Raw genomic sequence first — 27542 nt, forward strand, 5'->3', positions numbered from 1 at the left:
TTCATTTTATCATAGCCCTACACTTAAAGATCACAATTCTGTAGAATAGAAAATATTTGGGAAATACTTAACTTTGCTAAAGAACATCACAGTTTGTTCTTTTTGCAAGTAGCCACTATAGATGTCATCCAATCCATGCATGGCTCACATGACATGCATGTTTAAACCCTCCATGGCACATACCATCTTCACAAAGGGCATTCCTACTTGCATCCTAGACTTGTTAAAGATTGTTCTGTTTTTTTTAACTTACAAAAAAGGAAATGCTCCTCCATCACTCACCTCTCCCCATTACAACAGGGAGAAAGCACAGAGCTGAAGCTGCTCTTCTCATTTTTTTTTTCCAATCTGTATTATATACACACAGGAAAAGCCCTTTAGAAGAGGATTATTTGCATTTAGCAGAGCCCAAGAAGTGGAAGAGCAACATGAGGAAGGCTGCACAGTCAGATGTGATGCTACATTCCTTAGAAATACTATCATTTTATTGCATTCCTCTTCAAGGAATTGGGCAAAGCTGCAGTACTTCTGAAGATGAACGAAGGAAAAGGGCATAAAGAAATGAAGGTGTGGCAAACCATAGTCAGAAACCAAAATTACAAAGACACGCTTGTAAATAAACATGCTTTGTTGCCTGCTTTTAATTTTGCATCTCTGACATACTTCTCTGCTTATATTCAAGCATATGTTTGTTTTTTCTTTAGAAAAAAAAAAAAAAGAAAACTGCACACAGCTCGGATTGTGTCTGTGAAAGTGTAATTCTGTATGAGCAGGGAACAGTCACAGACCAAGTCAGCAACTTTCAACACAGCTGGCACCAGGGATTCCACAGACTATAGTCCTTTTGTTACCAGAGCTGAAGGACGTCAAATATTTTGCTCATTTGACTAGCACATGTTGCTCTACCCTACTTGGAGTTTTATGCAGTCTAAGCCTTCAGTCTGAAATAGAGAGGAAGTTTTAAAAATTTGCAATTTTATATTTCCAAATATAAAATTGGATCAAATATTAGTCCACCACAGTAAGCAAACTGAAATGATTGCTCTGACAAGATGTTCATATTCTAAAACTTTTATCATCAGGTTTCCAGTAAAGCAGGATGCTTTAATTCTCTTTTATTTTTTTTAATCAGCCATTTTTATCAGATTTTCTGCAACAGAAAACATAAAGGAGATGGAAAAGCTACACAAGAATATGCTTGAAAGATCAGATATAAAAGGCAAAGCAGCAGATCTTAAAAGGAAAACTTAATTGTGTAATGCTAATTGTAAATGAAAACAAAAGTTGAAAGAAAAATGTTGTTATATGCTGTCAAGTGTTAGTTCATCAATGAAAGACCTGCTGAAATGTCAAACTTGGGGTTCTGCTCAATCACCTCAATGCCCCACAGCAGCAGGTCCAAGCAAAGGAAGAAACTCCTGCTTCTTTGTGCCTTTGGGTTTTCAGGTAGAAAACCCACCCTAAAATCATTTGCTTTCTAAAACACTCAGTGTCAATTAGTGTTTGGAATAAACAATATCATAAACACAAAGACCACTCCTTATGTTCCCGAGAACAACAGCAGTCTCTACACATAGTTACTTGGCAGAAGTCACAATCATAAACCACACTTCATTGTCTGTGGTTTTCCCTTTGTCTTTAGTTATGCTGCACCACCATCCAGGGTTTTCTGGGAGACTCACACTCCAAGATTCCAGGGACTCTTACAGTCCATTAGGCATTTCTTCTGCATAACACAGTTCTCAAGCTTTCACTAGTCATCCTTGGGCCAAGGCCAGTTGTCTTTTTCAGTATCCAGTATCTCTCCAAGAGGAACATACACACCACACTTACATCAGAGATACTTCAGACCCCATCCCATGGGCAAAAGTCACAAAACAGGACACAGGTGTGCAGGAACACCCAGTCAGAAACCTTCTGGGACTGCTGCCAGTAAAGAAATAATCATAAGAACAGGTTTATTCAGCAAGAGAAATTATACCAGTTATGCAGGAGGCCTTCTTGTTCCTGTTTCCTAGTTACACAGTAAATCTAGACTGGGTTTAAGGTACAAGGCTGACTCCTGCATGGCATTGCATTCATAAAATGAATAAGGAAAATCTCAGCTTGAAAATTAAAAACGAAATTCAACACAGCTATAAGCATGAGTGTAAAACAATGAGGAGGTGGAAGAAAAAGGATATGGACATTTCTCTGAGGCCAAGTATTGACGCAACTGTTGAGGGAAGTTCTCCGTGCAATCCCTCTGGTGCAGGGGAACACATCAAAGCTAAGCTACCACTCACTGTAATGCTTCAGTTAAATTGGAGCAGATACTTTGAAACAAGCTTCAAATTACAGAAATTGGCCCTGAAGGTTCCTTGTAAAATTTCTTTATTTAGATAATCAATAAAATAATAAAGACTGGAGACAAATAAGCAAGACCAGCACAAATATCCTACTTGAAAAAATAAAACCCACAAAAAAATACACCCACAGTAAAAATAACTACCAAACCCCTCACTTCAGCCTTTAGAAGTCATCTTTCTGCTGCCCTGAAACAATAGGGCTGTGTTCTTAGCGAGATGTTTTATTTCAGCCACCACACCCAGTTCTGGGAAGGGCAGGACGATAGCTGCTGATTTGTTTGCAAGATGGTGTAAGGTGAAGTCAAAGTTACTGTTCCTGTATCCTGTTCAATTTTAATTTTATTTCACACTAGCAAATATGGAGACAAAATTCACTCATACACTAAAGGAAAAGGGTACACAGCCTCCACCATGCTGCCTCACCAGCTCAGCCATAATTGGCACAAGCTTCAAAGCAAGGAAAAATTCTTCCCACCATACATTCGAGCCTCAACCTCTGCAAAATCAACACCTTGGTGAATTCACCAAATTCTTCTTCAGGAGGGAACAAGTCAAAAATCAGATTTGCTTTGAATATAATACCCTAAGCTTATTTTCACTGATAACCTAGATAAACAAATTATACAAATCCAGACTCAGTCAAAATAAACCAGCACATGCACTGGGTGGGGGTGCGCGTCTAATGTTTAAGTTGTGCATCACATGGTACATCAGGTCCTTTATCCAGACTGAGGACCTGAAGAAGGACAAGCAGATAACTTTTTCAAAAGTCCATTGTGTCAACCATCACCAAGCTAGCCACTTGGCTAAAACAATAAAAGGATTTCAGTCAAGCAAGCATTACTTCCTCTAGACCGTCTTTTAAAAATTAAACTCTGGAAAGATAACAACAGTTGTGCTCAGAGCTAATTATAGCAGAAACATTCCAGCAGCTAAAAATGCTAAAAAGAAGTGGTGGGAAATGAAGGAAGATAACTTAAAGGAAAAAAAGCAGGGAATTGCAAACCTGTCATATGTGTGACACTTGGCTTTTGTGCAGTGCTCAAAGAGAGAGGGAAGGTAGAAGCTCCTAAGGTCTGTGGACAACCAAAGTCCCAAACTCTGAGAAGCAATCAAAGACAGACAGAAGACCCAAAAATGCTGCAAGAAACCAAGAGATGTATGAGTAATGTGCTAATTAAGTGAAAAAAAAATTAAGAAAGGATTCTCACCCTGTTTTCTATCCCAGCTGAGAGCACAGGGGAAAAACTATCCTGTTCCCATGCTCACACTTGACTCTCAAAGCCCAGCTTGGGCAGACCACAGGTACTAGGCTGTTTTATTCTCGGCTGAAAGAGAAGGCTGCACTCAACAGTGATTCTAGCAAGAGAGCTGTGAGCCTGAAGAAATCCCAAAGCCGTGGAGCCTCGTGAGGAGCAGCAGAGTGTGCTGCCAGGTTCCCAGAGCAGCCAAGGAAGAATCTTGTTTTCACGTATAATCTGTACTTGAGTTTTCTTGTCATATTATTTTCTTTCTAACCCTGTAATCAAATGTTTAGAAGCTACTTCGACAGCACGCATACTACTTTATCCTTCTATTCCTAAACTTTGGCTAGTAATGAGGTGATCCAAACAAGGACAGACTACTCATTAGTTTGGGAGTGGCAAATCGATGAATAGAGGAAATTCTCAACACCCTTTGCCCAGCACTAAAATAGGTTAGCAGAACCTTTCCTTCTAACAGGACTAGCTGTGCCTTGGGTTGTACCTTTGGGGTCCACCTCCCCAAGTGTGAGAGCAGTAAAACATCAAGGAAAATATGAGAAGCCTCTAATTAATGAAGCTTTCCAACACAGCAGAGCATGGGCATAAATTGCCTTCCAACACTGACATACAATCATAAACCCACCAGAGGATCCAGCACAGGCTGGAGGATGCAGAAGGATCCAGCAGCATGAAATGACCATAGAAATGACTGATGCCTACCTGCCCTCCTCCAAAAATCCTCAAATCATTAAGGTTTGAAAAAGAGGGCTATTTTTTCCTGCACATTCAAGTAGCTGTGAATTCATAACTTCTCAAACCCACACACACTAAAAACTGTCCTTATTTAAAAGATTTCCTTCTCACAGTTGCTACAAGCCAGGAATAAAATAGATATGAAAGTACTGCAAAAGGCACCATAACAAGAAAAAACGGCAGCAGAAAAGATACTGTAAAGAGATAGAAATTTTTTGATGCTTACTCATGCTAGGTACACAGTAGGATGATTTTTCCCAAATATCTGTAAAACCAGCTTGTAAAACTGGAAAATAAAGTTTCACCATTTGTAAAATCAGCACAAATACTGGGAATTCTGATCTGAAACAAAGTTCAGCTCCATGCTAGGTTGGGGGGTTAAAAAATCAGCGGGTTTGGTTCACCCAGGATGCCTAATCAAATGGGACAATACTCAAACAAATGTGCACCCAAGCTGCAGCACGTTGTCGTTCTTTATTCTGCATGGGGGGAAAAAATCATCCTTGAGACTGGTCAGGAGAAGGAGTTGGGACAAGCGTTTGATCACAAAAATAAAACTCAAAATTTAAACAGACAGCTGCAATTAGGGAAAAAAAGTAATTTATAATCAGTTTTGAGAGAGGATTCCAGTATCCTCTGGGCCTGGAAGTCTGCCTGTAAGTCACTTTTCCCTGTACTTTGTCTCCAACAGCAGGTGCAGCCAGGTGGGATATTGCTATGAGTCCATGATAAAATGCCATTTATCCCTGCAAACACTAATATTCATCAATTCTGCCTGCAGATAAAGCAATAAATGTTTGCTTCCACAAATGGAAGCGATGTTATTTAAACCACGATACCATTCTAGTAAATCCTAGACAGATGGGCCAGGATTCAGGGACAACTGAAGTTGCTGCGTTTATGATAAGGGAATTAGAGTGACAGAAAGCCTCTTGCTGGGAAATGTGGGATCTGGTAGATTTGCATTTGCTTCATGAAGATGAATGTTCCACAAGTACACTATTCAAGGTCAGTGAGCCAGAACGGTTTGGAGGCAATGGGTGCATCCTAAAAGAGGGGACTCAAATTCTTATGTAACTGTTACACAAAGCAACATCCACAGAGTCCAGTAGGTCACTACAAACAAACCTGATGTAAGTTTTTGACATATCCCATTTCTCTCTCTGTCTGGAAACACCAAGGAAGAGTTTGGAGAAAAAGAGGAAAGTAGGAGAGAAAATACTCCCATCTCTCAGAACACAAGCATAAGAAATAGAGGGAAAATGTATTTGAAGTTAAATTTGAAGAATATTTTTCTTTAGAATGTTAACAGTGACACATTGTCTGTGATCTACTGATACCAAGTAGACACAGAGTAACTTAAATTTTTCCATTTCATGTAATCAAAATACTGTTGAAATGAAGACAGGATTAAAACGTACTGTGCCTCCAGCGCCAACCTGGTTACAGGTTACTTAAATTGTTGGGGTTTTTTTGAGACAGCAAAGAAGGAGTCAAAGGTATTAACAGGAAAGTCAGATTAGTACGCTGTGACCAGGGAAGGCAAATTTATCCCCTCCAGCAAACATTGACAGAGCCATTACTCAGGCAAGGCTTCAGATAAGTCACCACTGAAGTCAAGTCCCAACATAATGCAGGGGTCCCTGCTCTTGGTTCATCTACCACAGTTGTTAATACAGTGAGGGGGGAAGAGAAACAAAAGAATATAAAAGAAAAAAAGGCAAGTTTACATGCAATATTGCTACCAAAAAATAGATGCACACAGGCTACATTAAGTTGATGTTAAAAACCTGGCATTTTTCTAATGAGCCAGTATTTTAATGATGCTATCTGAAAGAAGGACCAGACTAACAAAGCTACAGGGCAAAAATGAAGACATGAAGAAACCAATCATGTGCATTAACTAAGACAGCTGCCAAATCTTCCTTAAAATGTTTAATTGGACAAGTAAAACTAGGGTAAAATTTAAGTAATCAGGTTCACTGAACAGAATCTGTACACTTTCAGGCATGACAGATGCAGTGCATCTTCTTTGCAATTCCACTGTCAGTCTGCTTTCTAACTGTGTACCTTCAAACCCCAACACTGATGATCGCATCTTGCTGAACTTCTAACAGGAAATTTGATTTTTCTACTTGAGAAAAATCTTTGATTACAATAACAAAGCAATTCCTTTTTACACTCTCAATTTCTCACTTCAGTATCACCCTATGAACTTTATCCTGCTGATAATATTAACATCAGTGTTACTAAAGGCTTAGAGCCTGCAAGTGTAAAGACAGTCCTTTTTCTGTATGTGTTTGGAGTAAAGGAAGAAGCTGAGATATTACAGGTTGAAACCAAGGACAGAAAAAGCATGGAATGAATGTGTGTTGCATAGCTTAAAACAAGCAAAAAATATTGCTTCCTGTTGGTCAACCTCCAAATCCACAGAGAAGGAAGGGGAAAAAAAAAAAAAAGTCTCATTCCAACAGGAAATGAAGGTCAAAACCACTGAAATCAACAGCTCAACATTTGAGATGGTGAAAAATAAACATATTGTTATTGATGTTCAGAGGGACAGGGTCAACAGGTAGCAGCAGTTTCCTACATGACTTGTTAGAAACAGGGCACGTTTAAAAGTCCCGCATATTCATATGTATTTATGCCTTCGAAGATTTTACCAGACAAAATTGCAACTAAACTAAAATGGAAAAACAATGAACAGTTCAGGCTTAGCAAAACAACCTTCTAAACCTGTTTTCATCACAGCTTCTGATTTTAATGGTTGGCGTGACATGTCAGAAGTAAAGGAGCTTCATGTAATTATCATGTCTCCTGCTCGATCTCTGTCTTCCTCAAACACTTGTAAAGGAGCAAAACATTGCTTAAGTACAAGAAGCATTTCATCTTTACAACAAAACCCATTTCTTCTGCTCTTATCATGAGAGGTGCTTTCACTCCTATCTTCCATCTTTACTACTTGTATCCATGTAGATGTTGAAACACTTGCAAAGTGTGCAGCAGGTCACAGGCTCCACCAATGCTATTTTCTTCCTCCTTTTTTTTTCAAAAGTTTCTTAGAAACCATTTCTTCCTGCAGCAATGAATCTGCTCCTGTGCACCAGACTGGAATTTCAAAGCCTCTTTGTTTGCTTCCTCATTTGTTCACAATCCCCAACCCCCTATTTTCAAAATAGTGCAGTTCTGAGAGTATTCAATTTCTTCATAAGCTGTCACTGGAAAAGCCTCGAGACTGCAATAATGCTGACACTTACCAGCAATAAGGTATTGTCAAAAAAGAAAAAGAATAAAATCAAACAATATCTAGACTTTGCTGTCTATCCTCAGTAGTAACAGATGCAATCAAAAGTGTGAATCATTTTAATCATGCTTTATTTCTGTTACAGAGGTTTTGATAGGAGGTTTTGACAATTATTACATTATTCTTGTGCTGTTTTCTCAGGTCAATACATTTAGCTCGTGCATTTAATGCATCTTTAAAAATAGGTGTCCTGCCCCCAAAGCCCAAACAGTAGGGACAAGAAAAAAAAAGGGGGGTGAGGGGGAACCATGTGTGGAAAAGGGACAGGCTAGAAAAATCAGCTTTACACACTAGAATTGCTGATTATGCCACTATTCTGCTGGGAGATTTCATTTTGATTTCAAATGCCCATCTAGCCTTCCCATACACAGCTTTCAGATCTCCTAACCAGTGTGCTGCAGCTCTTCTACTTGCTGACAACAAGTTCAGGGGAGTGCAAGACACAGAAGAAATGCTCAAGGCACCAGGACAGATAATCAAGGCTACTGATGGGAAACAAACTAGGGAAGCAGAAGCTTTGGAGTAATCATGGAGAACAGACAGAACATCAGATTGTTACAGAAACTGAGCCAGGACGGTCTTGGATGGAAGTGAGGGATCCCAGAGGATATATGTTATGACCATGCCTAGGTCAGTACAACATTTTTTTGACATTTTTGGTGCTGCTCCTAAACTGCAATTGAAGAAAAGCAATACCAGAATGCTGAGTTGCAAGACTCAAACCTATGTGGTGCAAGAGCCTGTGGTGGAGGTAAAACGCCACCAGCTTCAAGAAGCTGGCAGTATATAAAGCTCTAAGACCACAGAATGGTTTAGGCTGGAAGGGCTCTTAAAGATCATCCACTTCCAGCCCCTTGCCATCAGCAGGGACACCTTCCACTATCCCAGGTTGCTCCAACCCACATCCAATCTGGCACTGAACACTTCTAGGGATGGAGCACAACCAGCTTCTCTGCACAACCCGTGCCAGGGGCTCACCACTCTCACAGGAAAGAATTTTTTCCTTACATCTAATCTAAATCTACTCTCATTTCAGGCCCATTTCTCTTTGTCCTATCATTCCATGCTCTTGTAAATAGTCTCTCTCCATTTTTCATGTAAGTTCCCTTCAGTTACTGGAAGGCCACAACGAGGCCACCACAAAGCCCTCCCTTTTCCAGGATGAACAATCCCAATTCCTTCAGCCTTTCCTCACAGCAGAGCTGCCCCTTCCCCCTGATCATCCTGGTGCCTTCTCTCGATACCTCCATCAGGTCCATGTCCTTCCTGTGTTGGAACCCTAGAGCAGGAGGCGGCTCTGCGCAGATCCCTAATCCCAACAAATCTCTCCCATTTAACAGTGCCCTACTCCTACTTTCTAGATTCCCTCAACCTTTCAGTCACAGCATCAGCAGAACACACGGCTTTACTTATTACTGTCAGCAAATAATGCACACACCAAACCAAATGCTGCAGCACCAGCCTCATTGTTTAAGGTGTTGGATGTTTGCTACAGCAAACTGTTTTCCAGACAGTTGAAAGATTTAAATAGAATATGATGTAACTCCTTTGCATTGACTAGCAAATAAAATTAGAAATTCAAAGGTCTGAAAACTCCCTGAATGTTTTCTGGGAACACCCCAAATGCACTGAGAGAAGCTGCTGAAGCAGCATAACCTGGAACATGAAATTATAGTGGAAATACCTGTAACCATTCTTGTAAACAGATCATGCATGGTTGATTGGGATAAAGGCTGCTGTGAAAGACCAGATAACCTACTGAAATATTCAGCTGCTGAGGATATGAGGGAAGGAAAGGATATTATTAAAATATTTATTATGGTAATCATAGAAATTAACTTGAAAAAATCAGCTCCCACTACACAAGCCACATAATGAGCTTACAGCTTAAACACTGATGCTTTGTCAGATTAAGCAGACTTTCTTCCTTTGTATTTTTTGATGTGATAAAGCTACATGCTGGGTTTTTTCTTTAAAAGACATCTTCAATATTCTATTACTAGAGACATAGGACCAAAAGACAGAAGTGTCAGTCTTTGAAAGGCAACAAGATTTAAAAATGAACTGAGGGGGGGAAATGTCCTGTTATCTGTTAATATGAGACCTTTCTAATTTTTTTTAAAGCAAGTTAATGTCATTTTACAGTTCAGAACTTGGGTTACAGAGATAACAGGATTTACATGATCATGACAATTTTTAAAATACCCCATCACTGTTACTAAATTTTACTTGTCCTGCAGACAAGTCAAAGCAATCCTCAACTTGTCAGAGATGATAAATCAGTTGTCAGGTGACACTAACAGGTGGATTTGTCAAATCTCCCATGAAGAACTTCGGTCTCTGCTTTCAGGCTGCCTGTGAACTCTTGAGAATGAAGTAACACAATTAAGAGACGGATTAGGAAGAGTTTGGATTTTTAGGGCTGCTCCCCCTTTCCTTGGCTTCCCTGGTATTATTCCTTCTGCTTTACCATCCAAGTGGTGCACAGCATCAAGCTGCTGCTGGGTTTTATTCTAGCACTTCACCCACAGAATTCCAGTTAAAAGTAGAACAGTTAAAAAAACCACTCCAAACCACACACTGCATTTGAAAATACATCATTCAGCTTATAAATAACAATTTCTCTTTTCTTCAAGACAAAGGCACACCTTCAGAAAGAAAAGAATCAAACCCCATTTTTTTCTATCCGCTGTTTGCCGCTATATAATTTACTCAAAAGAAACCACCAGTATATGAGTGAGATCAAAGAAGCTATGGCAGAGATGTGTGAATGAAAGTTCATACCTTGTGTGTACCAGCCACAAAAAGCATCCATTTACTAAGAGTAAAGGTGGAAATGTTCTAGTGAAATACTTCAAGTATTGACATTAAACAAGTTTGACAAGACAACTGAGGCAAATTGTTCCCTTTTTAGCCCTTTCTTCACAAAATAAATTATAATGGTGTTAATATTCTGTCTGGGCTGGACTTCTAAAAGGGATAAAGTTTTGCTTAGGAGCCATGGTGGGTGTAGCAGAGAGACTAGTTTTGAAAGATAACGAGCTACAGATAGTACACAAGAAATCAGAAAATGTAGAAGAAGAAATGTCTTGCCCTAGTACCCTTGGACCCAAGGAGTCACACCCCTCAGGCACTGGGGCTCTCCAGTGGTGATCCTCCAGTGCTCTGTAGAGACTTTCCTGATGCAAAAACCACTGGTTCAGCAGATAAGAAAAGTTGGGAAGCCTCAAAGAAAAGCCCCCAGGTAGCATTTCAAATGGAAACCTCCTCCCAGGTAAGGGAGTCTGTCTGTGAGGTCTCTCCAGGAACCATTAAGCATCACCTCATCTTTCAGATCTTACATACAGACCCTAAAGTTGAGTTTGACCTCTAAGATTTGCTCTGCTCCACCTCCAGGACACTGCAGGCATGGCTTCCCTGGGATTGCACATAACTCTGCTGCGTTTGGCAGGAATTCCATTGCTCTGAAGTTCAAAGAGCCAGGACAAGAAACAAGGAATTTCCATCCTGCAATACAAAATGTGAGCTACTTCTCAACTAAAAAAAGGCAACTCCCTACTCACCTGCTCACTGGAACACCTGAAAAAGAGTAAGGTGTTTAATTTTATTTTCTGTGAGCAAGGAATGCTAAAGAATTTTTAGGTTTCAGATGGAACATTGATTTTGCTGTGTCCTAGGATAACATTTGTACTGTCCTCCAAACATCCACTTTAAAACCTCAAGCTTAAGGACTTTTTTATATTATTTTGATAGAAAGGTAATTCATCCTTATTCCTGAGTTGTTGTAAAGCACGCCTTCTTCCTGCAGGTTACGTTCAACATCACAGTAAGTGGGGAGAAAAACATTTCTAGCCATTGACAAAGCCTGAATAAATTGCCTGGCAGCAGCACCCAGTTCCCTATATCCCCATTTATGCAGGGGGTGAGTCAGAGCTGTCTTCCCCCACTGTGAGGAGGTAGTGTGGAAATGATGACAAAACGTTTTAGAGGTCACAAGATGAACTAAGACCTTTGGTATTAGTGTAATGCAGACACAGTTCTAATTCTGATAAAGTCATTTATTGGAGCTGCTAAGTGCAGCTGTTCTTCCCTCACTGTACTGCAAGCAGCAAGAGTGAAGCTGAGGGGCGAGGCAAAAAAACCAAGGGGAAAGAGGAAATAAATCATTTGGAAAACAACTGGACAGTAAAATGGCTAGCCCTTAGGATGGAAAGCTACTCTAGATTTACACTACTGTTAAGATGAATCTAACTGCCACTTGGGTATGCAAGCTACATTTTAAAAAACATGCATTCCTTAAAATCAATTTGCAATTATTTCTAAACATAAGCTGTAACTGGATTAATACTCTTGCCAGATAATCCAGAGTAGAGTTGCTAAGTGTCTTTAGAGGCAAAAAAAGTTTTTTCCTTGGAAGTACTATGATTCCCCAAGAAAAATTTCTGAGGATTTCTTCCTTGCATGAGTAATTTAAGTGCTTTAGTACTCATAGTATTAGAGAGACACAATTATGAACAGAAGATAACTCTTCAATTTTGAAAGTTGTTTCTAATTCAGGTTTCATTTGTACTACTGTGAAGGAAAGAGAATCATACTATCCACTCTCCCTCTTTCTGCTGTCACAGGAAAATTGTGCAAAGCACAGAGCCAGCCAACCTTTCTTTTAATCCTAAACCAGCATTCAGATAGCAATATGAGTTTCAAGAAAAAAAAACAAAAAAAAAAAACGGAAAAAACCCACAGAGGAATAATACCCATGGTGGCTCATCAGAATATTAAGGAGATTGGAGACTGTCAAAGCCCTGGAATCAAATGCTGATAATTCAGAGCTCCTGCCCAGCTCAGCTTCTAAGCAACAAATGCATCTGCATGTGTTGGGGAATAGATTTGCATTCATTGTTTCCTATATGCTGATGAAGGGAAAGATATATTAAAAAAAAAAAAAACAAGGTATGAAACTCAGTAGCTATCCCTCATGGGTGCCAATGTTTCACTTGCTTTGCTGGATATTTCAACCAGAGAAAAAGAACATCCTAAAAAGCTGCATACCACTAACAGCTTTCACATGCCATGCTTCTGGACCAGCATGGCCTCTTGTACCAAGTTTGCTTCCAACAAAAACAGCATCACCCCACTTTCACCCAGCATCCTACTGGCAAGAAACATGGAGAAATAGATGGTGTACTCAGAAAACCACTGGGTCACTCCAGCTGGCACCCCCACACTTGCTGAATTCTGCATTTTCTCCCCAGTCACAAGCAGCTCCTTTAACCTCATAGCCCTGGTAACACTCAGCACAATGCCAGAGGTTGCCTTTTGAGACAAATTACAGTAATTTCATGATTATATGCCGCACAATTTTGACTAAAATTTTGGTCCAAACCTGGAAGTGCGGCTTACAATCGTGAAATTACTGTACTCTATTGCAGCTACTTTCAGCTGCATTTTTAGCCCCCAGACTCTTTCAGCACTCCATTTACAAGTATAAGTCCACCTCATGTTTATACCACACCTGGTTAGAGACAAGGTAACAAGGGAGGCAGTGAGGATTCTGACTTAAAATAGTGGGCTACAACTACGTGTTCTCCTCCAATACCTTGCTACCTGCAGCACTGGTGAATATCTGTTGTAGTTCAAGTTCTCCATTCACCTTCTGGTAAAGGTTTCCCTAAGAGGGTTAAGGGCACTGTGCACCCAACCCCAGAAAAATGAAGACAAGTTCAGTTCCAGACCCTAAAGGGAGCTGAATGTCACCTTTACTGAAATTCCTTTGACATCGACACACACAAAAAACAATTTCCCTCATGGTTTGAATTGCTGTTCCAAGCAAAAACTGTGCAGTTAAAATTAATAGTATGCTCATTTTATAGCAGAAACACACACACAAAAGCTGGGTACTTTTTGCTGGAAACCAAAAAGCCACCAAGGTTCCAGAAAAAGGACTGGAGTAGATTTTTCTTTTGGGTAACCAGTGTTGATACCAACTTGACACCCAAGTGAAATGGAGCAGGGAGAAAAGCAGACAGTTTTACAAGATGATGATTACAAATGAATGCCACATCCATGAAATTACAGGAGTGAATTCTTTTTTTCCAGTGAGGTATTAATCCCCCCACAAGACTTAGCTAAATGTTACCTAGCTGCTGAAAACTGCACATCTGCATCACATTGTTTTTTAAGGGTCCCCACAAAGTAGTAAACACACACCTCCTGCCCAGGTAAAAAGCAAAGGCAAGGCACCACTAATTGAAGAGAGATACAGCTCAGCCTCAAACTGAATCCTCAGCAGTGGAAACTACAGAGAAAACCACAAGGAGCAACACACATGAAGACCCCATGAATGAATAAGTAATAAGAACTGCTTCCTCCAGCTGTGCAAGTGCTTAAGTAATAAGCACATGACATACTGCAGGCCCCTGCAAGGACAAGAGGCCAATGCAATGCCCCTAAGAGTCACAGGGCTGGCTAGTTCCATCACGAGTAATGAGAGCTCCAAGGAAATACAGGCATTTCCTTCCCTAATTCTCCAAACACCCACCTCCAGAGTTTCAAAATGGACAGCAACAGAACTTACTAGGAAAGCACCCAAGAGTCAGTCATGTCATCTATCCTGGGTGTAAGCAGAAGGCCACTCAGGCTGGTCCAAGTTTTCTTCTACCAGTATTAAAAACTTGCTAGTGAGCTTCCAGCATTTCTCAAGGAAGGCAGTTCCTTTTGAAAGGGAATGAAAAAAGCAACCTTAAAGCAGTTAAAGTAGGTCACAAAGAAGCCACATCAATAAAGTCTGGAAACAAAAACAGGGAGGGATACTGTGTCAGCTATAGAATTGAGTGGTTATTATAAATGGAGATCAAAAGTACAGCTAGAAGATCTAGACTGATAAACTGTTGAAACAGATTAACTAAACTCCAAGTGATACACTATAGCTCTTCCTCTGTAAGTCTCCTGCACAGCTACTCCAAGTTTTAAACTTAATTGCATGCTTTTTAGACTGAACTCGTGATAACCCTTCTGAATTCCACCACCACCACCAACAGTCTTGACAGCAAAGATCTACATTGTTAGGTGTCAACCTCCCAACACCATTCTGTCAGCACAGCTTTCATTTGAGATTCATCCCAAAGCATTTTTAGAGCCAATGAGGTAGAGACTAATCTGCAAACAGACGTGGTGGTTATGTTTTACAACATGGGATGGATATTTCAGCCAAGAGATCTCACGGCCTGGCCAGCAGACACCTGTGGTAATCATGTAGAGATGTAAAAAGTCATCAGCCTGAACACACAGAAAACTAGGGCCCAGCAGTCCACTCTGACCTTTTTTTTCCCACCAGAATTAAGGGAAACATCAAAGCTAATGTAACCTGTAATCAGAGCAAGTATTTTCTCAGCACAGAAGAAGCAGGTTGATTTAATTCTTGGCACTTATTTATAGGAACACCTCCCTGCTCATAGGGGAAACTACCTTAACTCCTACCAGAGCACTTGCTGGTTTCCAACCCGTTCTACGAAGAGATTTAGACCACTGCAAAGAAAAGTTATTGTCTCTTGATACTGACAGCTATTGTTCTTCAAATTATTCATACAGACAGGGATAATAATCTATTTTTGTAAAAATGTGTAAGTCAAAATATAGGACTTAGGAGAAAGCCTCCTTCTAGTTGCTTATGTATAATTCACAGTTGCTTACTGGTTTGCATATATAATAATTACAGCTGACCAGTATTATATCACCATTATATATAAGCAGGAGGTTAAAGGTGCCAAGAGAGCCATTAAACCCAAATGACCAAAAATGTACAATTTGAGATAACTGGCCAAATACCCTGCTGAAGTCAGGATCCAGATAAATTTGAGACATGATGATTCAGGTGAATGCTGCTCTCACAGCAAACATATATTTATCATTGACAGCCATACTGCATTTTCAGACAGTTTTGTATTTTCACCCTTCTCTGGTTTTAATACAGAAAAAGTAATGTATTCTGATAAAATAAAATAGCAGAAAGCAAGTTGTGCCAGAATTGTAAAGATTAATGCCCTTTCATACCACTTAGTTTTTTAACAATTATTACTGCATTCTTCTCAATTTTTTTTCCAGCAAAGTTTCAGACATATTTTGACTTTTACAACATGCAAATTCCCCATTTCCAGCACTGGTCTGGAATAAAAAAAAGTATTTGTTTCCTTCTTATCATCCCTTCTTTTATCCTACACATTCATCACTTCTGCAAACAGAGACTGTTTACTTCACATTCCTGACTTCCCTATTACTAAGTTAGAGTAGAAAATGCTTAACTTCCATCTGTAGAGCTTGCCTAGGCTGAAAAAAAGAAAAAAAAAAGAGGCTTTCTTCCTAATTTGATTTAATGGTTATAATGATTTAATGGCTATAAATTGAGAAGTTAGTAACCACAGGAGTCAAAATGGAGAGCTGAATTAGAAATGGCCTCAGTTCACACTGCTCTGCCAGTATGTACAGAGTTGGACATGAACAACTACAGGAGCTTCTTTAAGCAGAGGAGTTGCCAGCCAAGGGTATGTAAAAGCAAACTGACATAAATATTTATGGTAAGACCATAAAACTTTTTTTGCTGCCTCACTATATGGGATATAAAACTCATTATCTCTAGGGAGTTGAGGCTATTTGAAAACTTCAGTGAGCAAGGCCTTAGCTAATGGAAGGAGTTAAGAAAGGACCCCATGAAATCCATTCAACAGGGCAATCAATCACCCCACACCTCACTGACATCCTAAGCAAGTGCTGCCAGAGAGCAAGACAGAAAGGGACCCCTATAAACCAATACCATTTAGAAGATAAATCTTCTCAAACCTGGTTTAGAAGGATGTTGGTTTCTTTCCTGACTTCTTATTTTCCAGGATACCTATCAACTACCCACCATCCTGAACAAAAAAAGACGGAAAATAATTACAGAAACATACCTCAAAATAGGAAATACTTAGTATTATTCGACAAGGAAGTCTAATGATTTCCTAGCAAGTGTAAGCACATTGTGTTTTTGGCGTGTGATGTACATGTTCCAGTATATTTAAGCAAGTAGGAAATGCAGCAAAGGTAGCAGCTTGTCTGTACAGCTTGAGGTATAAACTCATAATGTAAATAAACATTTTTTCAGGAAGCATTTTGTCTCCTTTCCTAGAGCCTGCACAGCACTTGACTCCTAAAATAAAATACCTAACTAACATGGAAAACTACTATGGATCAGTTGAGTGCTGGTAAAGCCAACCAAACTTGTGTTACACACTGGCACCAGGTCCCAAATGCCATGGGAAGGTTGTTGGAGCTCAAAGTGGTTTAACCACTGTTCTGTGGTTTTCCAGTTTTGATCTGTGATATATTTTCTTCCTTCAGTCAGCACTGAAGAGTTACCTATCTAAAATTAATGATTTAGGCACATCCAGCCCTGCTTACAAATTATGAAAAGCTAATGAGTGCTGGCTATCCAAACACCTTCATTCTAGTAGTCCAGCCTGCTATCCCTGCTATGAGACAAGTTTATTCCATTTTGAAGGTCAACAAAACTTTACCTTTGGCTTTCTGGGGAGTAGGGGAAAAAAGAAAAAAAAAGCCACAAAATCCCCACAAAAACAAATACAAGGGGGAAGCAGATGTAATCACCTGAATGAAAGTTTTCCCCCCTCTGAAAGCATCTTGCCGTGCTGACCTGCAGATCTGACAGCTAACAGGGTATCTGAGAGGATTATTAAAAGTTACAGAGGATCCAAGTAAAGCAGCAAGCTTAAAGACACCCCAAACACAAAGCAGTGTAACCCAAGGCATGCAAGCAAAGCACTGTAGGTGTCTCAGGAGATCTGGCTTCTGCTGCCAAGTTTCTTGTATGTCCTTGGACAAGTTATCTGACCGATTTGTGCCTCATTTCCTCACCTTCTCAGCTCAGATCAGCCCTCTCAAATAAAGCCATTAATGCTTTGGATGCACTCACACAGCAAGGCAATGAATGGTGCAAGTAAGTGAAACTGATCCTTCCTCCTTTAACCCTGATGGAATTGTTAATAAAGCAATCACCATTTCTCAAGACAAAATTGAACAGAAAACTGAAGCAAAATGATCATTTAATTTCTAAATGAGATTCAAGGACTGCATTCAGCCCTCCCAGCCACTGCTGCTTTGCACACATTTTCCTGGAACCCTCATAGCACGCACTGTGCTGAGTAGTGCAGCATCTGTCCTCTATCTTGTTGAGACCAGTATCAGTGCACTAAAGAGTCAGCTAAATGAGGGTGTGAATTACCTCCACTTATCTCAAGCCAATCCACTGACTCAAGTAATGAGATGCTGAAAAAAGTAAGCAGGTTTTTAACTCTGTCATGCAAGTATTAAACATGGAATAGAAATCCCTCTAGAAGTGCCAAACCCACCAATATTTTCTCCAAGCCCTTACTAGCAAAAGATGATGCATATCCCAAGAGGAGAAATGTAGTAATTTCGAGTTCCTCCATGAGGGATCCCCCAAAAAAGCAGATGTGACAAATTTCCAGGCTTTCCAAATAACTCAGCCTAACCCTGAAGACTACTATTCCAGAGCTGCGGAACATCACAGCTCTCTTGGGAGAGCACGAAGCTGTTGTTGGGGCAGTTTGGCTCACTGCCATCCACTGGCTGTCCCACAGACCCCTCTGCTTTAAGTTTCTCCCTTTCCCAACACAAAACATCTCCTGAAGCCCTACGAGGTGGCAGTGGGCATCCAGTGTTTTTTACATCATGTTAAGTGGATACAATGGACACAAAATGTTTATTCCTAAGAAGTTTTGTCTCCTTGTTGGAAATTTTAAGTCAAAATCCGAATAATCTTCCTTTTTAAATATCCTGCCTCCCAGTACCTTGCTTCAATTCCCTGCGACCAGAGTTAAGAAAGCTTTCTCAGATTGAATGCTAGAGTATCTATGGTCTACCTGAAGGAATTTTCCACACTCTTTTCATGCCATTCAGATTGAGAATGCGACCGAGGTGAAGAGGTTCTGCTGAATCTCTTGGACTGTTACTATGAAAGCCTAACACTGGGAGGGATTAAGTCCTCAACACTTCTCTTCCTCTCATCACAGTACCAATTTCCATTCCCACACCTCCTTGAAAGCTGGGACTGAATACACACAACCCCCTCCCAGCTCCTGAATCTCCACCATGTAATCCTTCATCCACTTTCAAACACATTTGCCATTTTTCATGTTTGCTGTATCCTTTATTCTCTGGTCCTGGTTACAAATTCCAAAAGACAAGCAAAGTAGCCTCTGTCTATACGGCACCAAGCGCATCTACACCACAGCATTGTATAAATATCGTAAGACAGAAAAACCCGGGGTATGTTCAATTAAACCATTAATATCCAAGAATGCAGACACAGCACTAGAGGAAGAGAAAAGGTGCCTGCAAGTTTTAATCAAGTAGAAACTCACAGAGAAGCATATGTATTCTTATGCAAATCCACACCAGACGCATCTCACATCTGCTGAAATGGGTGTCGTTTTCCCACAGATTGCAGAATTAATGTGTTTAACTGCCTGCCAGTGCTTGCAGTGTAAGAGCTAATTTCTAATGGGGTATTCCCAGTTGGAAAAAAAAATCCCTTTATATAATAAAGTATCTAAATCTAGGACTTGGTTTTACATTTACTTAGTGCAAAGACCCCTTCACCTCCAAGGGCTCATTGCTTGCTCTGCTCCAACTTGTTTTACAATTAAAAACAATCCTGACTCTTGAAGAAGAGCCTTTCTACATTTGTGACCTTTTGAAACCCTATTAAAGAGAATTAAAAAATGCTATTCCCTTTTGATCACTTTTATAAAGGTTTTATGAGATAGGAGGGTGTCAAAACACTCAAAGGGCTTCGAGAGAATTTCACAAACCAAAATGCAGCAATATTTCTTTACAATTGTTTACTTTCCTTGCAGATACAATTTGTATTTCCATCATTACTATATGTCTTCACAGAGGATTTCGAAAAAATTCAGATGAGAGCTTAACTTCTAACCCTGAGGCTAAAAAGGCATATATGTCAGAAAATACTGAAGTCTCAACTATTTTTTATAAAAATCTATAAATATCAGTTAAAAGGAATCCATGATCTCATAATAAGTCAACAGGTCACAGCTATGCTCTTCTTATCTTCCCTTTTTTCCCCCACTATTGTTTAAAAATAGGAAATAGCACCACATGAAAATGTTTAGCCAGAGATAAATCGTGTGACTGAAATACAGGAGTCAGGAAACTAGTGTTTTAAAATAATGTCATCTTCATTTTCCCCTGCATATTCTAGTACTGTTGATGCCTCCAAATATTTAGGTGACTTAATAAATTAGTAACCTAGGCAACACTTGCAATAACACAGCCAGCTGAAGGAGTCCAGCTAAAAACTCCCCCCAAAAATTTTAGAATTTCATTTATGTATAAATTCCTGTCAGTGTTCCTTAAAAAGAGGAAAGGCAAACAGTTCTATGTCAAAGGGCTGATTCTGCAATAAGATTTCTGAATAAAGCAACTGAGGAGAAAACAGGCTGTGTCCAGCCCTCAGCTCTACTCCAAGTCACCTCTGCACAGGAGAATAAGGCAGAGAAGATATGTAATTCACCCCCTGCATGCTTGTAAGTATTTCCTGGAATCAAAAAGGGCTATTAGAGGAGCTGTCATAGAGCAGGCATGAGCAGATCACCTGTAAGAGTACTTCTCTCATCTTTTGATACTCCCTGCTGGCTGGCAAGGGAAAGCAGCATCTCTGCCCACAGCACACTTTTCTTCTGTAGCTAACACAGTCATTTAAAACCTTGGTTTTGATTAAACTCTGCCTTTCACAAGGGTCTCCAACTAAAATTCATTGTTACCTATCATTTCAACAGAACTAACAAAAGCTTTATGCTGTCAGTGTTGAATGTCTGTCCCTCATTCGGTACCTGAAGGCTACGATAAGGTCAAACATCACCACAGCAGGCATTGTCCAAAATACTCAGGAAATGACATTTCCTGGCCCAACAAGGTTTATCTTCAAGCCTGCTTTTGCACCAACTTTCTGGTCGAGTTAAAAATAAGCCTATTGATCAGAAGGGAAAGGAGCACTAGTGAACGCTGCCCTTCTCTCCAACACAAGACTGGTTGCACTGATGCCGTGCGGCTCTCCAAGGGTCTCGGCCACACCCTCACCTTATCTCCTGTTAAGCCCTTCCTAAAAGCAAATGTTCTCCTGCAAGGAATTGCAGCTCCATACCCACTCAGAAAGGCAGTGGTATACAAACCCCAGCCCAGCTGACTATCTGCACATATCTCAAGGAGGAGAAAATCCTCAGTAATAGCCATCCCACCTATCACACTGCCTCGCTGCGTGGCTACGAGGGGTTTTATTTTTGGTTTTTACATTAACTACGCCAATCCTACCTCCCCCTTGTTAGACGGCCTCTAGAGTACTTTGTGACTGAGCTTGCGGAGATGAGTGATAAGGTTTGGAAGCGGAGAGGACCCGGTTCCCCCCCGCGTGTTTCGGGCATCCTGGCCAGGTCCTGCAGCACCGCAATGAAGATGCCGCCACCTGGTGGGACCTGTTGGGGCTCGGGTGGAGCCGGGGAGCAGGCGGGACCCCGGGCACAGGGTGGCGGCTCACACTCCCCATCCCTGCACGCACAGCTCGGAAAAGAGCCGGCCAGCAGCACGAGCAGGGCTGGAAGGAAAGGATCTGCTGACAAGAAGATGCTACTCGTTACCAAAGCCTGTTGGTGTTCATCCAAAGCAAGATGGCTTGGAAATGGATAACCTGTGCGTTTTAAGATGTGACTGCAAACAATGGAATAAAACAAGAATATAAAAAGAAAAGGTAGGTATAAAAAGCTACTTACAAAGTCATAGCAAATCAGGCTGCAAAGAGCCAGAAACCCCTCAAAACAAAGCTGAAATCATTGATGTAAAAGAGCTGAGCAAGGCAGACAACGAACTGCTGGAATGGATAGCTCACAGAAATTGGGCTTTTGAACTGAATTTCACATGATTAGGAGATGCTTCTGCTCAGTGCCCAAGCCACAGCTATTTTTTAATCTCCACATGACACCACATACATTGCCATGGCTTCAGTCCTGAGCATGGGTCTGACATTTTCTGAGGGCCAATACTTAAAAGCCTGGAACCCAGGTTTGAGGTAGCCAAGAGATGTTTCTGTCTAACTTTTTCTGAAGTTGGAGCCGGTGAAGCTCTGTTTGCAGATTGATCTCCATGAAAAGGCATGGTGCCCTTCTAGCATATGCTAGAAGAGCCTTCTCCTCCTGCCAGGAAAAACAGGGGCAAGGAGGGTCATTCCAGCAGCGAGGAATGTCTCCAGACTGCCTGCAGGATTAGAGGACAAAGTGATGAAAGAGTCCACATCCCATCTGCACTGGAGTTTGTACAGTTATCATTGTCTTTTAGCACTGCTGCTAAAAGAGAAAGACATTTCCTAATGCAGATAAGGCCCCAGAGCAACCATGCCTGTTCACAGGATGAGGATTCAAGAACAGACTCTTCCCTGTGCTATTTTTTACATATTTCAGCAACTCTTCTTTTTCAATTTTAGCACAGGAGCTTTTGCAGTGAGCTTAGGGCAGGCACATCATCAACAAATCTGACAAACCCATCACAGAAGTTTGCAACCTGTTTAGACACAGACCGTACATCAGGCAAAAACTGATTCTATCCCCATCACATGCAACATTTAACACCAATGCTGTGATGCTGACTTTAGAATTCATTCCTGCAAAATCCATGGATGTTCAGTCAGCCACACCAGGCAATGTAATTGCTCTGTTTTCACAGTTAGCACTGAAAATGCTGTCTATTCAGTTATTGCCCTGCCTCCTCCTCACAAAACCTGTTTCAAAGAGCAGAGCAAAAGACCTTGAAACATAGGTGGATGCTTTCAAAAGTCAGTTATCACTTTTAGAGAGAGAGGAAAAAAATAAAAATAATCATAGCATTAATCCAGGCAAGATACCTCCCCCCTCCCACCCCTTGCACACATGCCACGAGTCTGAATGGAAGCCCTCACCCAGAACACATGTCAATACATATTTTACAGAAACATTAGTTGTGTGTCAAAACCAGTTCTTGGAAACATCATCTAACAGCACTCACATGATTTGTGCTTCACGAGCAATTAAACCTATCGCTCTGACAAGCAAATCTGCTGCTCCTGTCCACTATTCAAACATCAGGCTAGAGGAAGCTAATTATATTTCAAACTCCATCCGTGGGTAAGGAAACGGTATTTCCATGATAACGTCCTGGCTAATTCACTTAAGCAGAAGCTGCTGAACCTCCAGAACACAGAATGAAACAGCCACCCTTGGAACTAGTGCAGCTAAGGCAGGAAATGCAAAAATAGCCAGACTGTGATTTAGATCTCATAGTGAAGTCAGACAAGACCTTGGTGTCACACTGAAATCACATCCCAGACATTGTAAAGTCCTACTGTATTCACATCACTGTCATACTGCTGGCAAGTCGCAGAGACCAGCAATGATGGGACTTTACTGCTAAATTCTTTTCTCTGTGCTAACAGACAAAGTTTTACAGGCTCTGCAACCAGACCAGCTTCCCTCGTGGCAGTAATTACTTCTTTGGACAGAGACAAAGTGGATGGCACACCACTGCCAAGTAGAGATGCACAGAAATAAACAGTAGTCTGTCTTTAAGTGGCTGCTGAGCTCTCTTTCTTTAAAATATATGTTTTCACTACTAGGGACACTTTTCAGACAGGCACATTTCATTTGGAACAACTCCCCTACACAGCAGTTCATGATCACAGAGATGGGTGGAAAAGAAATGCAGTGACATCAAAAGCTGTATTTCTCACCATGCCAGAAAACGCTTCTTCACTTTTCATGTGCTCGATATTCCTTCCCTCCCCCAGCCATTCATGGTGAAATAATTAGTGTTAGTGTTCTCATTGTTTATCAGACAATGCAGACAATAAGGCTAAGCTTTCTGCTCCTGTTTTCTTTCGCTATGCTGCTGTGGTTCCTCAAACAACTGTGCAAGGCTTTACTTTTAATTCTATGAATAACACTTGTCACTCATAGGTTTGTAACCCATATTTAGCTGTGCGCAAACATGGCACAGTTTCAGCTTGATTCATTGTCCGCAAACTTCTCCAGATGTGCTCATGCAAGGAAAAAAAAAGGCTAATAAGCAGGAGGAAACAAACAAATACTAGCTAATCTGATTGCAAATTCTTGGGGAAGGAGAGAAGACACTACCACACCAGATTCTTTATTGAGGAAGAGGGATAATGAGTTATTTTTAAACACAGACTATGAATAATTAGTTATTGTCCTTGGGCTATGAGATGTATTTTCACGTGCTTGAAGTGTATGCTGATTCTTATAGTCTGTGAGCTAGCTGGGCCCTGTCATGGAATTTTTTTCCCATTTATCTACATGTTAGTGTCAAACTACAAGCACACCACAACATATGACTTTATCAACAAGTTCCTCACTGTGGCTAATTTTGAAACCACATTCCTGCTTCCACTCATGAAAGATACAACCTTGGGTAACAATCAGATAGGCTGGTGCCAGACATCCTCTTCTTAAGCACATTCTCATTTTACCTTTAGAAAGTAATCTCAACAAACAAACAATCTGAAGGCAAACTGCTTTCTGTGGAACTCCTCTTGACAATAGCAGAGATATTTTTGCACAAGGTTGCATTTTATAGTCTCAGTTCTAGGCTGGGATTAATGGAAGCAGGGTAGGAAAGAAGCAGTAAGCTAAACACAGTGCAAACTACTAAAAATCCCAAACTTCTATTGCAATTAATTGTGCTAAGTATAACTTTGCTCATTGATGCACCAGACAGAAAGCAGACAGACAACCTTATCCCACTGCACCAGCTTTTCAAGCTTCTAATATAAACACAAAGGTCTTTGAACAGACCATGCTCTCCAGAACACCTGCAGCCTGATCTTCCTCATTTGATACGTGTGAAGGCTCAGGCTAGTAGTACTCACAATAATTACGAGCCATCAGCCAAGAAAAGCAGCAGAGTTGTTGCAGATAACTTATTCATATCATCGTTGTGTTTCAGGAATTACACAACCAGTAACAGATCAGTGACACAGAGAGCATTTGCTTCTAGTTTTACAGGCCAGAGAAAACCTGGAGAATGCCATTGGGATACAGGACAGGTGAGGAAGACAAAAGGGACAATCATCAGCATAAGACATCTAAAAAAACTACCAATAAAAAAGTGTTTTTACATGTTCTCCATAATCATAGAAACATAGAATTGTTTGTGTTGGAAGAGACCTTAAAGATGGTTTTGTTCCAACACCCTCCACTAGACCAGGTTGCTCCAAGCCCCATCCAGTCTGGCCTTGAACACTTCCAAGGAGGGGACAACAATAATTAAGATCAGACAAAGGTAACATGTGCACACACAACTGGTGCCTTTTCAAGGCTGGACCATCAAATTTGTTACAGGAGGGAAAACAAAATAATGCCTGCAGTGCTCTTCACTCCGAAACGTGGGAGTAATTATCCTTAGATTACCAAGACAAACAAGAGGGAGAGACAAGGAAAAGATAAAACAGAATTTCCACAATTTAGGTGCTGATCGAGAGATTAAATCCGCCTGCACTTCAGCTGGGAGCCTAAACAAACCAGAGGCCCGGCCACATAAATCCAGCTAATTTTAAAAGGTTACATACCGGAGAGAGTTTGACAAAGAAGGGGAAACAACCCCGCGTCCCGCACTGCTGAAGATCTTAACATCCTTTTTATGAATTATGAAGGTGCCAATGTAACACAGACCAGTAAGTCTGTGGCGACGGGACGCACGGTACGAGCACCTCCCAGGCCTTTGGTAGCTCATTAATACCAATTAGATCCGGGAGCGCTCAGCCCTGCCGGCAGCCGCATCCCGGGCACACATCCTGGGACTCGGGGCACACAAAAGCTTTGGACGCGGATCCCAGCACCGGAGCATCCCGCACCTCGGGAGAAGGGAAGGCGTGGCGCAGGGCGAACCCCTGGGCTCCGGGAACGGGCCGGGGAGGGGGGAGGCAAGGAGCCGTGGGGAATCGGGAGCTTCCGCAGCGGGGAAAAAAAGAAAGGGAGAAAGAAGTTGGGGCCGGGAAGTTTTCCGCCGCTCCCCGCCCCGGCGCCCCTCACCGTAGACGCGGACCCAGCCCTGCTGCTGGCAGACCGACTCCCGCAGCACACGGTCCAGCGCGCCGCCCGCCTCCAGCTCCTCCGAGCCCGGCTCCGGCTCCGCGAAGGGCTCTGCCGTCCATGCCGCCGGCTCCGCCGCCGCTCCCGCGGCCGCCTCCATGCTGCCGTGGGGACGAGGAGGAGGCGCCGCCGCCACCCGCGCTGCGCCCCGGCCCCGCTTCGCCTCAGTGCGGCTCCATCCCTCCCCGGCCGGGCCCGCCCCTTCCCCGCCCTTGGCGTCAGCGCGGGCGGAGCTCCAGCGCCCCGCCCCTGCCCGCCCCGTCTGAGGGAGAGGCGGGCGATGGCGGAGGGCTCGGCTCTGCTGCCCTCCGAGGTGCCGGCTGCTCTTTCTACGGCCCCCGCCTCCCCCCGGGCCGCCGCGCTCGCGGGGCTGGGTGTGTCAGCCCCGGAGGGGACCCAAAATGGTTCCTCCCCTCAGCCCCGCCGGCAGAGAGCGGGAAGGGGAATCGCGGCTCGCGGGAGAGGCGTCCCCGAGGAATACAAATCGGGATAATCCGGCTGGGGCCGCATGCCTCTCCCGGCGGCCCGTTCTCCCAGTAACGCCGCAGCAACGCCAGGCTGATGGGTTTAGTCTCAGGCAGCGGGTGCCGTGCGGTTCCCTAGGCTCAAACCTGCGCTCGCACGCCTGACCGACACTGATAAATCTTTCATGCACTCACACAGGCTGTTTCTCAGGTACAGGAGGAGATGTGCTGCGGGGAAAACAGGACGACTGGCTTGATTAAGTGCATTTCATTCAGGGGAATTGCGGGCTTTTTGGTTTGTCGTGAATGTCTGTTCACTGGCCTCCCCCAGTACACCATGTTTCAGAGTTGTATTTTGCCTTTGTGTTTTGGTTAATTTCCCAGTGCTTAAGGTACATGTTCTTTAAAAGTCTAGACTAGAGTAGCTATGAATAAAGCATGCATCCTGCAGTGTCTTTTAAATCGTGGCATTGTGACTTGAATTTGCAGGGAAGGTGGGCAGAGGGGTTCGGCTTACTTTGGGTTCCATCCCTGTAATCTCTTGGACTGAGTCTGTGCCTGTCTGTGATCAATATGAACTGCATGGGTTCACCCAAGCACTCAGATCCAGTGATTATCTCCATTAGCACAGGCTGTTTCCAAGGGCTCACCTCTGTACACAAATTAAAGGCACTAACAATTTTTTCCTTATTGAAAGAGTGGTTGATTTAGTGTGGACCTGTAGCAGTTATGCTGCCATAAAGCTGCTTTAAAGTAGATAACAGCTCCCACACCTTCTAACCTCACTTCTGTCATCTTGTTTTGTTTTGCAGCAGAGCAGAATAAAGAGTTTTTACACAGCAAGTTGGGGCTGAAGAACAGCAACCGCACTTAGAAAGGAAGGACTGTAAGCTCTGCAGCTTACAGGTCCCAATGCATTCCCCGAACATGAAGGTTTGTCTTAGGAGTTCCCAAAAGTTCCTCTTGGGAGCTGAGGACTTGCAAAGTGGCAGTGAACAGTGCCCTCCTGATCCAGGTGAGTTGGAGTACCCTCACACCATACAGTTGTGTCTGTGATGGAAGCTGCATTAACTGTTTCAATGGAGGAAAAAAGTCCTGCCAGCCCCATGATTAATTGATGAAACCTCATTTCTGTGAGTTTCTCTCTTATGCTTGACTGAGAGCTTGATCTGAATCTCGCCTTACAATTGGGTCATTCTCTACCCAAC

At 42.0% G+C, this 27542-nt stretch overlaps 2 protein-coding genes across 5 annotated transcripts in view; one reads left to right on the forward strand and one right to left on the reverse strand.

Annotated features, from left to right (window-relative positions):
- RASAL2 (RAS protein activator like 2) overlaps positions 1-25994 on the reverse strand; it is a 170834-nt gene extending 144840 nt beyond the window's left edge. For 3 of the 4 annotated variants that reach the window (XM_033067236.2, XM_033067235.2, XM_033067234.2), the window contains exon 1: positions 25811-25994. In XM_033067236.2, the coding sequence (XP_032923127.1) occupies positions 25811-25970 (160 nt within the window). In that variant the 5' untranslated portion in view covers positions 25971-25994. Of the gene's footprint in view, positions 1-25347; positions 25419-25810 lie in introns of those variants that run through there. The other variant, XM_033067237.2, reaches the window with a different exon arrangement.
- Positions 25995-26131: 137 nt separating this feature from the next.
- Positions 26132-27542, forward strand: part of SEC16B (SEC16 homolog B, endoplasmic reticulum export factor) — an 89486-nt gene continuing 88075 nt past the window's right edge. The window contains exons 1-2 of the mRNA XM_033068079.1: positions 26132-26545; positions 27147-27349. The gene's annotated coding sequence lies outside the window, so the exon portion shown is untranslated. The remainder of the gene's footprint in view (positions 26546-27146; positions 27350-27542) is intronic.

This window comes from Catharus ustulatus, chromosome 9, assembly GCF_009819885.2.
Source record: "Catharus ustulatus isolate bCatUst1 chromosome 9, bCatUst1.pri.v2, whole genome shotgun sequence".
In the NCBI taxonomy this organism is placed as follows: domain Eukaryota; kingdom Metazoa; phylum Chordata; class Aves; order Passeriformes; family Turdidae; genus Catharus; species Catharus ustulatus.